This window comes from Lissotriton vulgaris, chromosome 1_2 (assembly GCF_964263255.1).
Source record: "Lissotriton vulgaris chromosome 1_2, aLisVul1.2, whole genome shotgun sequence".
NCBI lineage: Eukaryota > Metazoa > Chordata > Amphibia > Caudata > Salamandridae > Lissotriton > Lissotriton vulgaris.
Window position 1 is genome coordinate 285,205,340 of NC_141686.1, and position 13,224 is coordinate 285,218,563.

Sequence of the window (13,224 nt, forward strand, 5' to 3'; positions counted from 1 at the left end):
GATTTCTCTGACACAGACGAGGTGTTTCCCAAAGAAATTACAAAGTGGAATTCAAACGACTTCCTGGACACGGACGACGCTCCGGGCGACGCCGAGGACGCCACGGGTGAGTGAGTGCGCTGCTGGGCGCTAGCTGCAAGGCGCTCGAGGGCCCCAGGGCCAGGCTGCTCATCGGGGGACATCAGGCATGGAACACGAGCAGTGGATATAGAAGAAGGACTAACCTCTCTGAGATCAAATCATGGCGTGAAGCCACGTGCAGAGGGAGTGAGGACGCTGCTAGGCGCTAGCTGCACGACGCTCGAGGGCCCCAGGGCCGCGGCTGCCCTGCCTGGCCTGGGGGGACGTCAGTCATGCAGGCAAGGACCACGAGCAGTAGACATAGAAGAAGGACTAACTTCTCTGAGATCAAATCATGGCGTGAAGCCACGTGCGGAGGGAGTGAGGATGCTGCTAGGCGCTAGCTGCACGGCGCTCGAGGGCCCCACGGCCGCGGCTGCCCTGCCTGGCCTGGGGGGACGTCAGTCATGCAGGCAAGGACCACGAGCAGTAGACACAGAAGAAGGACTAACTTTTGAGATCAGATCATGGCGGCAGCCACGTGCGCAGGGAGTGAGGACCCTGGGGGTGGCAGCAGAGATGGAAAGGGGTAAACACTGAATACTAGAACCGGGTGGTTACGGTAGACATTGGGCATGGATTAGAGAAGGGGCGGTGCTTCAATGCAGGGAAAGTGATTTAATGTATTTCGCATTTAAAGTAAGCAACCGCACATTAGTGCACACTGCCTTCAAAGCACCAGGCGGAATGGGTGCTCTTGAAGAGGGTGTGAAACTCTGGGACCAGGGGCGAGGAGTGATGTGGCGAGGGAGGCTCTTTCATACTCTTGTATGTCGAGGGGACTCATCCCCAGGACGAGAGAGGACTATAGCCTTTACTTTGGCCAGTAAGCAGCATCGGACTGGTAACGGGGGCATTCGGGCAATGCCCGAGGGGCCGGAGTCAGAGTTCCACCTGAGGGCTGCTTTTGAGCAGCCTGGGGGCCGATTTGGGCGGCGTCTCAGTGGGTGTCTGAGTGGCCTTTCTGGAGAAAGAAGGCACTCATTACCTCCCGTATAGCAGCAACAGGTAGAGGTGTCACCCCTTTTCTCTCGCTGAGCCTCCCATTAATGTAGGCATACTGAGCGGGGCACGGGCCTGAGCAGATTGTGGCCTCACTTCTTTTCAGGTGTGTTTCACTAGTGTAAACCGATGCGTGCATTCTAACCACCCCCCCCCCCCCCCCCCTTTATGTAAAATTACGTTGAAGCAGTGATTTGAGGGAAGGCATTATGCAAATGTGGCCGATTTTTTTTTTATGCGTGCCCGGGCCGATTTTTAATCCCAATCCAACCCTGCCAGTAAGCGTCTGCCCTTACTAGTCCAATCAATGCCAGTAGCCATCAGTGGACAGCAGAGCTAATCAGATGCTCTGTTTCTGTTCCTGTCAGTGTAAAGTCTCCTCAAGTCTGTACAATGGTCAGACAAGGGCACAAAGCCCCCCCCCCCCTTTCACAACATATCTGCCCCCTTGAGCACAATTTAATAGCTCCAACACAGATACACTATTTCTTTCATGCGGTGTGTACACCATACGTCATGGTGTCTTTAATGCCCTCCATCCGTGCTCACCTCTTTTTTCATCTGAGGTTGACGGTCTAAAATCTAAAGTGCAAGGATACCCGCAGGATGACAGCATGCGCTATATAAAAACCATATACAATACAATACAATACATCAGACACAGCCCGTGTCTACAGACTGCATAGAGGTTTCTAGTGTATTGAAGCCTCTGTGTCTTATCTACTCATGTTCCCCGCACCCTCTTAAGCGACAGAATTAATTATAAAGGATAACTTTGTCCCGCTGTTAAAGACAATCGAACCTGACCTAAAAAGAATGGACACTCTTCATTTGTCACTCATAGGCAGGTCCAATGTCTTGAAAATTACGATGTTACCCAAAATCCTGTATCTGTTTCGCTCTATCCCCTTTTTAATAAATAAAACAGTGTTAAAATCAGTAGAAGCCATCTTTGAGGTTCTTATGGCAATACGGGAAGATTAGACGCTCTTTAAAATTCGTGTCCCTCTCACAGGAATCAGGTGGTTTGGGTATTCCGAATGTAAGGTATTCTCATTGGGCATGCCTATTAACGCAAATGTCAGTTTTATTTGATCCATCAACAAGTAAATCTTCTGCCCAAGATCGCCCATACAGTTGTAAAAATATCCCCACCATATGGAGCTATTAATGGGGAGGGAGGCGGTGGGGACATGGTTAAGGAAAACAGGTCGAAAGTATTTTAAGAAAATGAGATATAAGATAGTGGACAGTGCCTGGTAGGTGCGGAAAAAAATACAGAAGGTGTTCTTGATTCCAAAAATTAATTTGTATACACCTCTTTGGAAGTCAGGGTTCTTCCCAAACTTAAGCAGGGATGGTGCATGGAAATATTGGGAGCAGATGGGCATTCGGAAAGTAGGGGATATAATGGAGGGGGATGGGGTGATGAGTTTTGGGGCGATCCGGCGGAAATATGGGATATCTAGTAATCAAAGCTTTAAATATCACCAGGTTATGCAAATACTAAAATCTAAAAGACCCCGCATCTCCCCTGGCAACCGCTGCAGTGCTCTGGAGTACGTGTTAAAAGGGGGGCGTGGAATTAAAATTATTTATAAAGCTTTAATATCAGGGAAATGGGAAAAAAATGAGCCTCCTGGGCCATAAAACTGGCTGATCCAGATGTGGATCTAGACAGAGCACTACAATTGGATAAGGAGATTTTACGCTCTTCTAATCTGAAAGCACAGCATTTTAAAACATTATTTAATCTTTACTATACACCATCTAAACTGTTTGATTGGGGTAAAAGAGAAGATAATAGATGCCCTAGATGTCTGAAAGGTCCAGCGGATCTGCTGCATATGTTCCATCACTGTGAGAAATTAAGTACCATAAAGGGGGAGATTGATATGTTTTGGGAGGGGCTGCTGGGCTTCAAGATCTGCCTATCCCCGACCTTAATGATTTTCGGAACTGATAGTAAACTGGGTTTAAATAAAGAGACTGAAGCGCTTGTCTTTATATCAACAGCAGTTTTGCATATTCTTATGTCAGCAGCTTGGAAGGATGATACCGCCCCATCATTTCAAATGTGGCTGACCAGACTTTTGGGCATCCATAATGTTGAGTCCACACTATATGCACTCAAGGGCAGCATACCTCAACATCACATGCCAAGCATACCTCAACATCACGCATGCCAAGCATACCTCAACATCACATGCCAAGCATACCTCAACATCACGCATGCCAAGCATACCTCAACATTACACATGCTAACCATATCTCAACATCACACATGCCAAGCATACCTCAACATCACATGCCAAGCATACCTCAACATCACGCATGCCAAGCATACCTCAACATCACATGCCAAGCATACCTAACATCACGCATGCCAAGCATACCTCTGCATCACGCATGCCAAGCATACCTCAACATCACACATGCCCAGCATACCTCAACATCACACATGCCAAGCATACCTTAACATCAAACCTGCCAAGCATACCTTAACATCACACATGCCAAGCATACCTCAACATTACACATGCTAAGCATACCTCAACATCACAAATGCTAAGCATACCTCAACATCACAAATGCTAAGCATACCTCAACATCACACATGCCAAGCATACCTCAAATTACACATGCTAAGCATATCTCAACATCACACATGCCAAGCATATCTCAACATCATACATGCCAAGCATACCTCAACATCACAGATGCTCAGCATACCTCAGCTTCACAGATACCAAGCATACCTCAGCATCAAACATTCCAAGCATACCTCAACATCACACTAGCCAAGCATACCTCAACATCACACATGCCAAGCCTACCTCAACATCACACATGCCAAGCATACCTTAACATCACGCATGCCAAGCATACCTCAATATTACACATGCTAACCATATCTCAACATCACACATGCCAAGCATATCTCATCACACATGCCAAGCATATCTCATCATACATGCCAAGCATATCTCATCATACATGCCAAGCATATCTCATCATACATGCCATGCATATCTCATCATACATGCCATGCATACCTCAACATCACACATGCCATGCATACCTCAACATCACACAAGCCAAGCATACCTTAACATTACACATGCTAAGCATATCTCAACATTACAAATGCTAAGCATACCTCAAATCACACATACCAAGCATACCTCAACATCACATGCCAAGCATACCTCAACATCACATGCCAAGCATACCTCAACATCACATGCCAAGCATATCTCAACATCACACATGCCAAGCATACCTCAACATCACATGCCGAGCATACCTAACATCACGCATGCCAAGCATACCTCTGCATCACACATGCCCAGCATACCTCAACATCACACATGCCAAGCATACCTTAACATCACACATGCCAAGCATACCTTAACATCACACATGCCAAGCATACCTTAACATCACACATGCCAAGCATACCTTAACATCACACATGCCAAGCATACCTCAACATTACACATGCTAAGCATATCTCAACATCACAAATGCTAAGCATACCTCAACATCACAAATGCTAAGCATACCTCAACATCACACATGCCAAGCATACCTCAAATTACACAAGCCAAGCATATCTCAACATCACACATGCCAAGCATATCTCAACATCATACATGCCAAGCATACCTCAACATCACAGATGCTCAGCATACCTCAGCTTCACAGATACCAAGCATACATCAGCATCAAACATTCCAAGCATACCTCAACATCACACTAGCCAAGCATACCTCAACCTCACACATGCCAAGCCTACCTCAACATCACACTTGCCAAGCATACCTCAAATCACACATGCCAAGCATATCTCAACATCACACGTGCCAAGCATACCTCAACATCACACATGCCAAGCATACCTCAACATCACACATGACAAGCATACCTCAACATTACACATGCTAACCATATCTCAACATCACACATGCCAAGCATATCTCATCATACATGCCAAGCATATCTCATCATACATGCCAAGCATATCTCATTATACATGCCATGCATACCTCAACATCACACATGCCATGCATACCTCAACATCACACAAGCCAAGCATACCTTAACATTACACATGCTAAGCATATCTCAACATTACAAATGCTAAGCATACCTCAAATTACACATGCCAAGCATACCTTAACATCACATGTGCCAAGCATACCTCAACATCACACAAGCCAAGCATATCTCAACATTACAAATGCTAAGCATACCTCAAATTACACATGCCAAGCATACCTCAACATCACACATGCCATGCATACCTCAACATCACACGTGCCAAGCATACCTCAACATCACACATGCCAAGCATACCTCAACATTACACATGCCAAGCATACCTCAACATTACACATGCCAAGCATACCTCAACATCACACATGCCAAGCATACCTTAACATCACACGTGCCAAGCATACCTCAAATTACACATGCCAAGCATATCTCAACATCACACATGCCAAGCATACCTCAACATTACACATGCCAAGCATACCACAACATTACACATGCCAAGCATACCTCAACATCACACATGCCAAGCATACCTTAACATCACACGTGCCAAGCATACCTCAAATTACACATGCCAAGCATATCTCAACATCAAACATGCCAAGCATACCTCAACATTACACATGCCAAGCATACCTCAACATCGCACATGCCAAGCATACCTCAACATCACACATGCCAAGCATACCTTAACATCAAACATGCCAAGCATACCTCAACATCACACATGCCAAGCATACCTCAACATTACACATGCCAAGCATACCTCAACATCGCACATGCCAAGCATACCTCAACATCACACATGCCAAGCATACCTCAACATCACATGCCAAGCATACCTCAACATCACACATGCCAAGCATACTTCAACAATCGCATCTGCTTTCCCAAATCACCCAGACACTGCCTCTTGTTCTACTGGCACACACACCACGCATACAGGAAACCAGATCCGGTGGTGGAGCCTTCTCCTACCTCGCTCTTGAAGCATAGAATGACCAGCCGTACACATCCGAGCCTCCTCCTCGCTTCTTGAATTCCACAGGAAGCTGAAGACCTGGCTCTTCGAGTAGCCCCACTAGGCCCGGGGTGGGCTAGAGTCACACCTGCTCAGCGACTGGAAGCCCTCCTTGGTGACCGACAGTGCGCGCTACAATCTGTATAACATGACGCTTCCTTCAGATTGTTGTTTGTGTGAGAGCCGGGGGTGGTGGCATCAGAAAGTATTTGAGAAAGTGTCAAACATTTTTTGACAAAATTGAAGTAATAAATGAAGGATAAGGGCACAAAAGGGAAGGGCGTTGACAAGTGCTGCATCTGAAGTAAACCATTTATCTTTCCCCAGATTCCTCTGGTGCGTCACAAAGCTTCACCAGTGATGGTTCACAGACGGCCTGCTACCTGGAGGTGATGCTCTTAATATGGTTTTCTGGCTGCATTTGTCCTTCCTATTTCTCTGTTCATCACCCTTTGTCATGCTTCAGCCTAGCATTTCACCTTCTCGCTGATATCTTCTGTGAGAAGTTGGCCTGGTATATAATGCTCACTAGTTCTAGTGATCACTTTGTACCATGCCAAGCAACCCTTATGATGATGGTTGTAATTCAACCTTGTAGACCAGTTATCCTATTGGTAACGTGGACAAAGCAGTCTTAGGCTAAACTCTGAAAGGCATGTGAAGCCAGCTGTTATACCATACACAACCCCCTTGAATACCAAATGAAAGGGACACCACACAGATATATATTGAAAATATATATTGATTTATTAACTATTAAAATCCCCTGGACTCTTTATGAGCACAGAAGCACAAGCGTTAAATCACAAGACAGTTTAAAATACACAAAAGTTGCACAATATGGATGAGCCCTAGGGGCCACCTAAACCATATACTAAATAAGTGGTATAAGGGATACCTAAAGGAAAGTGAAGAGGCCTAGGGCCTTGGGAATCGCTGGAGCTATTCGAGACTGGAGTTAACTAAGTCGGGAAAGGCCCACGGGACTCGGGTGCAGTGTTCAAAGTGCACGCACTTCTCAATACAAAGTCTATGGTGCGTAAAAAGCACAAAGTTAGAAAGTTAGGAACCTTCCGAGTGACCTACGGAGCTGAAACTTAAAACACAGGCCCTTGGGATGTGTACCAATGCAGGAGCACCGGCGGAGCTGAGTTACCTCACCCACAGGAAGCGGGTGCACAGGGTCGAAGATGTGTCGGGTTTCGTCACGCTGGTCGATGGTGCTTGGAGCTGAAGATGCTGCAGGCGGCTCGATGAGAAGAGTTCCGGTGGATCCAAGGGTGGATCTGAAGAGTTGAAGACCTGAAAGCAGAGGGGACAGTGTTCAAAGTCACTAGCCAGTGACTACCGTGGAACCAGATTGGAACCAGGCGATGTCGGGTGCAAACAGGCGTTGTCGGGTAGCTTCTTTCTGCAGCCACGTGGATACCCGGGGTCGAGGACGTCCAGGAGTCGGTCACGAGCTGTCCCACGTAGGCTTCTCGCTGTTGGCGGTGTCGGCGACCTGATCGGAGCAAACAGGCCTTGGCAAATGCAAGCCACGCAGAAGTTGAAAGATGCTGTTCACTCGGACCAGCAAGGTCAGAGCGGGTGCTCCTTTTCACAGGAGCTTGGGTAGGTCTGGAGCAACCAGACCTGCTGTTTAAATCTTCGGGTTCGTCGCCAAGTTGGCCGCTGGCCGCGTGGCTAGTGGCCGGGATGGCGCGTCGAGTGGCACAATGCAAAAGGGCCCCACGCAGATCGTGGAGATGCTGGAGGGCTGATCTTCGGTGCAAGGGCTGCTCGGTGGTGGGGGTTCTCAATCCCCAAAGCACAACGTCGAGGATGCCTCAGAAGCTGCGCAGTCAGCTTTTCGGGTGTCTTTCAAGAGGTCCGGTCCCACGTCACTCGGTGCCTCCACGGGTCCCTTCTTCGCAGGGACTGTGGATCGGGCTCTGAGAGGTCTGGGAGTCTGGTTCTTGTCGGGCTCTGGGCTCGGTCTCCGGCGGGAGGCGGCGGCAAAGCAGACGTCGAGTCGCTGGTTGGTACCTGTGTTCACAGGGTGGTCACTCCTTGGCCACAAGGGAGATTCTTCTTCAGTCTTCTGTGCAGCAGAATGTCGAAGTCCAGTCTTCTTCTTAGTTTAAGTTGATTTCGGGATGATCTGCTGTGCAATGGCACTGCTCCCCCTCTTATTCCAATCTAGGGGGTGGATCACCTACTAGGTCCCTCCTCTGGGAGGAACCAGGAAGGGGGGCGGTTACACCCCCTTTCCTTTGTCCAGCTCCGCGCCAGGACTGGGGCTGGAAGGCCCCAGAACCGGTTTGGGCTGGCCTATGCACGGGGACACCTGGTGTGCCCCGGGCATGTCTGATTCTATTCAGCCCTGTCCTACCCAATACACAAAATCCTGTCTGGGGTGGTGCTCGCACCTCCCAAGGCAGGAAACCCTTTGTCCAGGCCACCATCTGCCGAGTTTCGGTCAGCAGCAGGAGGCCAGACTTGTGTCTGTGGTGGCAGCGTCCATTTTGTGAAGCTGAGGCTCTGTTTAACTTTAACCGGGGTTAAGGCTACGCACATGTCGTGTCCCTCTAGAAGGGTGGAATGCTATCCCCGTCGCCAGAATTGGCGAGGGGATAGTATTCCAATTCGTATGACACCTTACTCGACATGTTTTGATAAAGCCAAACCAAAGTTAGCATTTAACCGCGAGGATTATAATGCACTTAAGAGTATATGGTATGGCAATATCCCGGACCAGCTTAGGGAGTTGTTCCCGACAGCTGCAGACAGGCTCAGCTCATGCCAGAGCACCATCTCACATATTTCCAAGCACTCTGCCTCCAGGATTGATGAGGCCTTCCATAGGAGTGGCTGATAGGAACATATGTGTCCAGTTTAGGGTTAGGCACAGACATACTGTACCTAAGTAAGAGGTGGTTACACCGACTTACCCCAGCTGAGTGATCAGCCAGTTGTGTCAAAGATGGAGGCCAGGCCAGGGGTGGCACAATACGTGCTGCAGCCCCTGGTAGGCCTTGGCTACACCTATGCCCTGGGTACCTATGGTACACTGTTACAGGGGCCTATAAGGTGAACCAATTCCAATTGTGTTATGCACCTAAGGTACATGGAGTCCATTTTAAGGAGAGAGCAATCAGCCTGGGGCCCTGAATAGCAGGATCCCAGGCCAACTAAGTCAAAAACCAGCTAAACACCAGGCAAAAAGTTTGGGGGTAACCATAGTCAGATATCCACCTTCCTACATAACCCCCCCCCAAACGAAAGGAGATAAGGCTATCCTTGACCAGGTAAGCCTATATTGCCTAAGTGGCCATATAAGGAAGTACCAGCTCTGGCTTGGTAACCCCCTGTCTCATGGTCCACTAAGCAATCCCTCACCCTAAGGGTATCTGAGGGTCTCCACCATAGGGAATCTCTACCTGTGGTGTGTCTTTGCAAAGTCAAAGGCTGGTGTTGGGATGGAGTACTGAAGTGAGTTTCCTCTGTAGGGCTCAGCTTCCTCCAATCACTCTCCACCATGTGTGCCTTTCTTTCTCTGACTGAGTTGCACTGTGCTCTCAGGGTCAACCTCTGGCTACCTAAAGCTGGAGGCTGGGTCCCTCTGTTTGGCTTACTGGAGGGACAGGTCAGGTTTGGGGCCTTTTGGTCCCAGGTTTGGCTGTGCCCAACAATATCCATCTGGGGGAGGTCCCTAACTACTTTTAAGGGGGATCCCTCAGGAGTTTTTAAAGTTTTCACCTCACTAGGGCTACTAGTTTCGGTGCCCCTAATCTGTTGATGGGGGTGCTTTATTTGCCAGGGGGCCCTTTGGGTCTCACTGTCCTTCTTGTCCTCTGCAGCCCTGGGCTGAGTAAGGCAAGGTAGAGAGGGGCAGGTTACCTGCTCCAGACTGGGTCCCTCCTGAGAAGGGTCCACTGCCATCAGAGGCTCTGTCAGGCCAGGCCTAACAACCTCTGGGACAGTTCCTTCATCAGGGGTAAGATCAGTTCCCTGAGGAGGCTGATCCTTTCCTAAAGTCTGGTGGGAGGGAGATTTCTCTTCCTCCTCAATGCTCTCTGTTTGGGTGGAGTGATCCATCATTTCAGGCTTCACTACCCATGTATCAGTTTGAGTTTGGGCTGTGGCCATCACAGCCCCACCAACCTTTTCAGGAGGAGACTCAGTTTGGGTATGGGCTGTTACTAGTACAGCCCTGCTACTCTTTTCAGGAGGGAAGTTATCTAAAGATGGGGCTGAGGTTTGCTCAGCCCTCCCAACCTTTTCAGGAAGGACATCTTGAATTGGGGCTGTAGCCATTACAGCCCCACTAACCTTTCCATGGAGATTTACCATTCTAGAATGGGTTTGCTGTTCAACCTCAGCCCAGGCTGAGATTTCCAAATCATTACCCAGTAGGCAATCTACAGGCAAGTTTGCTGACACTGCCACTCTTTTTGGGCCAGTGACACCTCCCCAGCTAAGATTGACTACTGCCATGGGATGATTGGATTCTATGCCATCAATGTTTGTCACCTGATATTTGGCATCAGGTAAAAGTTGCCTTGAGGGGACTAGACATTCAGCCACCATGGTGATGCTAGCCCCTGTGTCTCTGAAGGCCTCAACTTTCAAGCCATTGATGAGGGGCTCCTGTCTATACTTGCTCAAAGTGTTTGGGCAAGCTGTGAAATTGGCAAACCCCATGCCAGTCTCATAGACAAGAGTATCTGAGTTAGGGGACCTGGATAGGCCAGAGTCCACCTGTCCTCCAAAAGTAAACCCACCCAAATTCTTGGGGGTGCTCCCACCACCTGGGGGACCACCGCTAACAGTGACAGGAGGTGTTGGAGCCTTACCTGGAGGTATATTCTCCTTATTGCCATTCTTGGGACAACAGCTATCTGTTTTGTAATGCCCCACCTGTTTACAGGTATGACAATAAGGCTTTTTCTGGGATGTAGAAGTGTCTTGGGACCCACCCCCATTCTTGGAGTTTTGGGGCCCTGGGGAAGTCTTTTCCTTACTTTTATCCCCACCCTTCTCTTGAGGCTTGGTAGTCTCTTTCTTTTGGTCACCACCCTGGTTCTTAGGCCTGATCCTGGTTCTGACCCATTTGTCTGCCCTCCTACCCAATTCTTGTGGGGAGGTCAGATCAGAGTCAACCAGGTGCTGATGTAGAAGCTGATTTTGACAATTACTTAAGATTTGCTCTCTCATAATTAAATTATACAATCCTGTATAGTCAGTAACCTTACTTCCCAGCAACCAGCCCTCCAGAGCCTTAGTGGCACACTCAACAAATTCAGACCAGTCCTGAGTCTGTGTCTTCTGGGTGTCTCTGAACATTAACCTGTACTGTTCAGTGGTTAAGCCTAACCCATCAATCAGAGCACTCTTCAGGACCATGTAGTTTCTAGAATCCTCATCACTAACTGTGAGGAGTCTGTCTCTGCCTCTACCTTCAAAGGAGAGCCACAAGATTGCTGCCCACTGCTCCTGAGGGATCTGCTGTACTCTGCAGGCTCTCTCCATTGCAGTGATCCATTTATGGATATCATCCCCAGCTTTGTAGGGGGGCACAATCTTACTCAGGTTTCTTGTATCAAAGGACCTGTCTTTATCCTTGTGGATATTGCTGCCACCAGTGGGTTCTATTACCCCACTCTCTCTAGGCTGTCTTGCTCTAGCAAGTTTCTCCTTAGCCAGGGCAACCTCTAATTCTTGCCTCTGGATCCTAAGCTCAGCCTCTCTCATCTTGGCCTCATGTTCCCTTCTCTGAGGGCTAGTCATCTCCTTTCTGGAGTGACCATGAGAGCCTCTAGAGACATGGGAGGTATTGGATTCACCTGAGTGATGCCTTCTCCTCCTATGGCCCTGGTTAAGTCCACCTGGGGGTCTGAATGGGTTGTTACCTGATTCATTCCCAAGTTGACTTAAGTTAGCCTGGTTCAGTCTACTGACCAGCACCTGACTATCTCTGTCATCATCTGACTCACTGCTTTCCACCTCCTCCTCCTCTTCTTCTTCCTCTTCCTCTACCTCTACTTGAGGAGCTCCAGTGGTGGAGGCTTCCTCATCTACTAGGATGATAGGGGTAGGGGTGTCTACAGTGTCATCCTCTGAAGGATGGCCTCCTTCAGCATTCCCTGTGGGGTTTGCTTTAGAGGTCTTTAGAGCTTCAGACTGATCCAAGAGCTCTCTTAGGTGGTCTGCAGTAGGGGTAGGCCCTGTCTTCAGACCCCTTAAGACACAAAGCTGTCTTAATTCCTTAAAGGGAAAAATAGCAAACTGGGATGGTGCCCTTGGAGGGTCACTCTCAACAGGAGTAAGTCCACTGGACCCCTCTGTTCCAGACATTGCTCTAGTGTGGGTGGATGTGTTGCAATCTACCTACACTGGTGTTTACCTACTAAACCTATCTAGTAGTTGTAGCTAGGGTGTGCTACTCCCTTTGCTCTACAACAACTAAGTTCAGTAGAACTTAAGTATACTAGTCTTGTTTTATATGTACCTAGCAGGTACCTGTATGATCTTTCAAATGATAATCTCAAAGATTGCAATGGTAAAACAACAGCAAGCTCAGATCCCACCGCTGCCACCAATGTGAGAAGTTGGCCTGGTATATAATGCTCACTAGTTCTAGTGATCACTTTGTACCATGCCAAGCAACCCTTATGATGATGGTTGTAATTCAACCTTGTAGACCAGTTATCCTATTGGTAACGTGGACAAAGCAGTCTTAGGCTAAACTCTGAAAGGCATGTGAAGCCAGCTGTTATACCATACACAACCCCCTTGAATACCAAATGAAAGGGACACCACACAGATATATATTGAAAATATATATTGATTTATTAACTATTAAAATCCCCTGGACTCTTTATGAGCACAGAAGCACAAGCGTTAAATCACAAGACAGTTTAAAATACACAAAAGTTGCACAATATGGATGAGCCCTAGGGGCCACCTAAACCATATACTAAATAAGTGGTATAAGGGATACCTAAAGGAAAGTGAAGAGGCCTAGGGCCTTGGGAATC

General features: G+C 48.1%; 1 protein-coding gene across 2 annotated transcripts in view; it reads left to right on the top strand.

Annotated features, from left to right (window-relative positions):
* PITPNM1 (phosphatidylinositol transfer protein membrane associated 1) overlaps positions 1 to 13,224 on the top strand; it is a 297,695-nt gene that overhangs the window by 172,532 nt on the left and 111,939 nt on the right. Inside the window, exons 8-9 of one of the 2 annotated variants that reach the window (XM_086953244.1) lie at positions 2 to 106; positions 6,530 to 6,591. In XM_086953244.1, the coding sequence (XP_086809370.1) occupies positions 2 to 106; positions 6,530 to 6,591 (167 nt within the window). The remainder of the gene's footprint in view (position 1; positions 107 to 6,529; positions 6,592 to 13,224) is intronic. The other variant, XM_086953245.1, reaches the window with a different exon arrangement.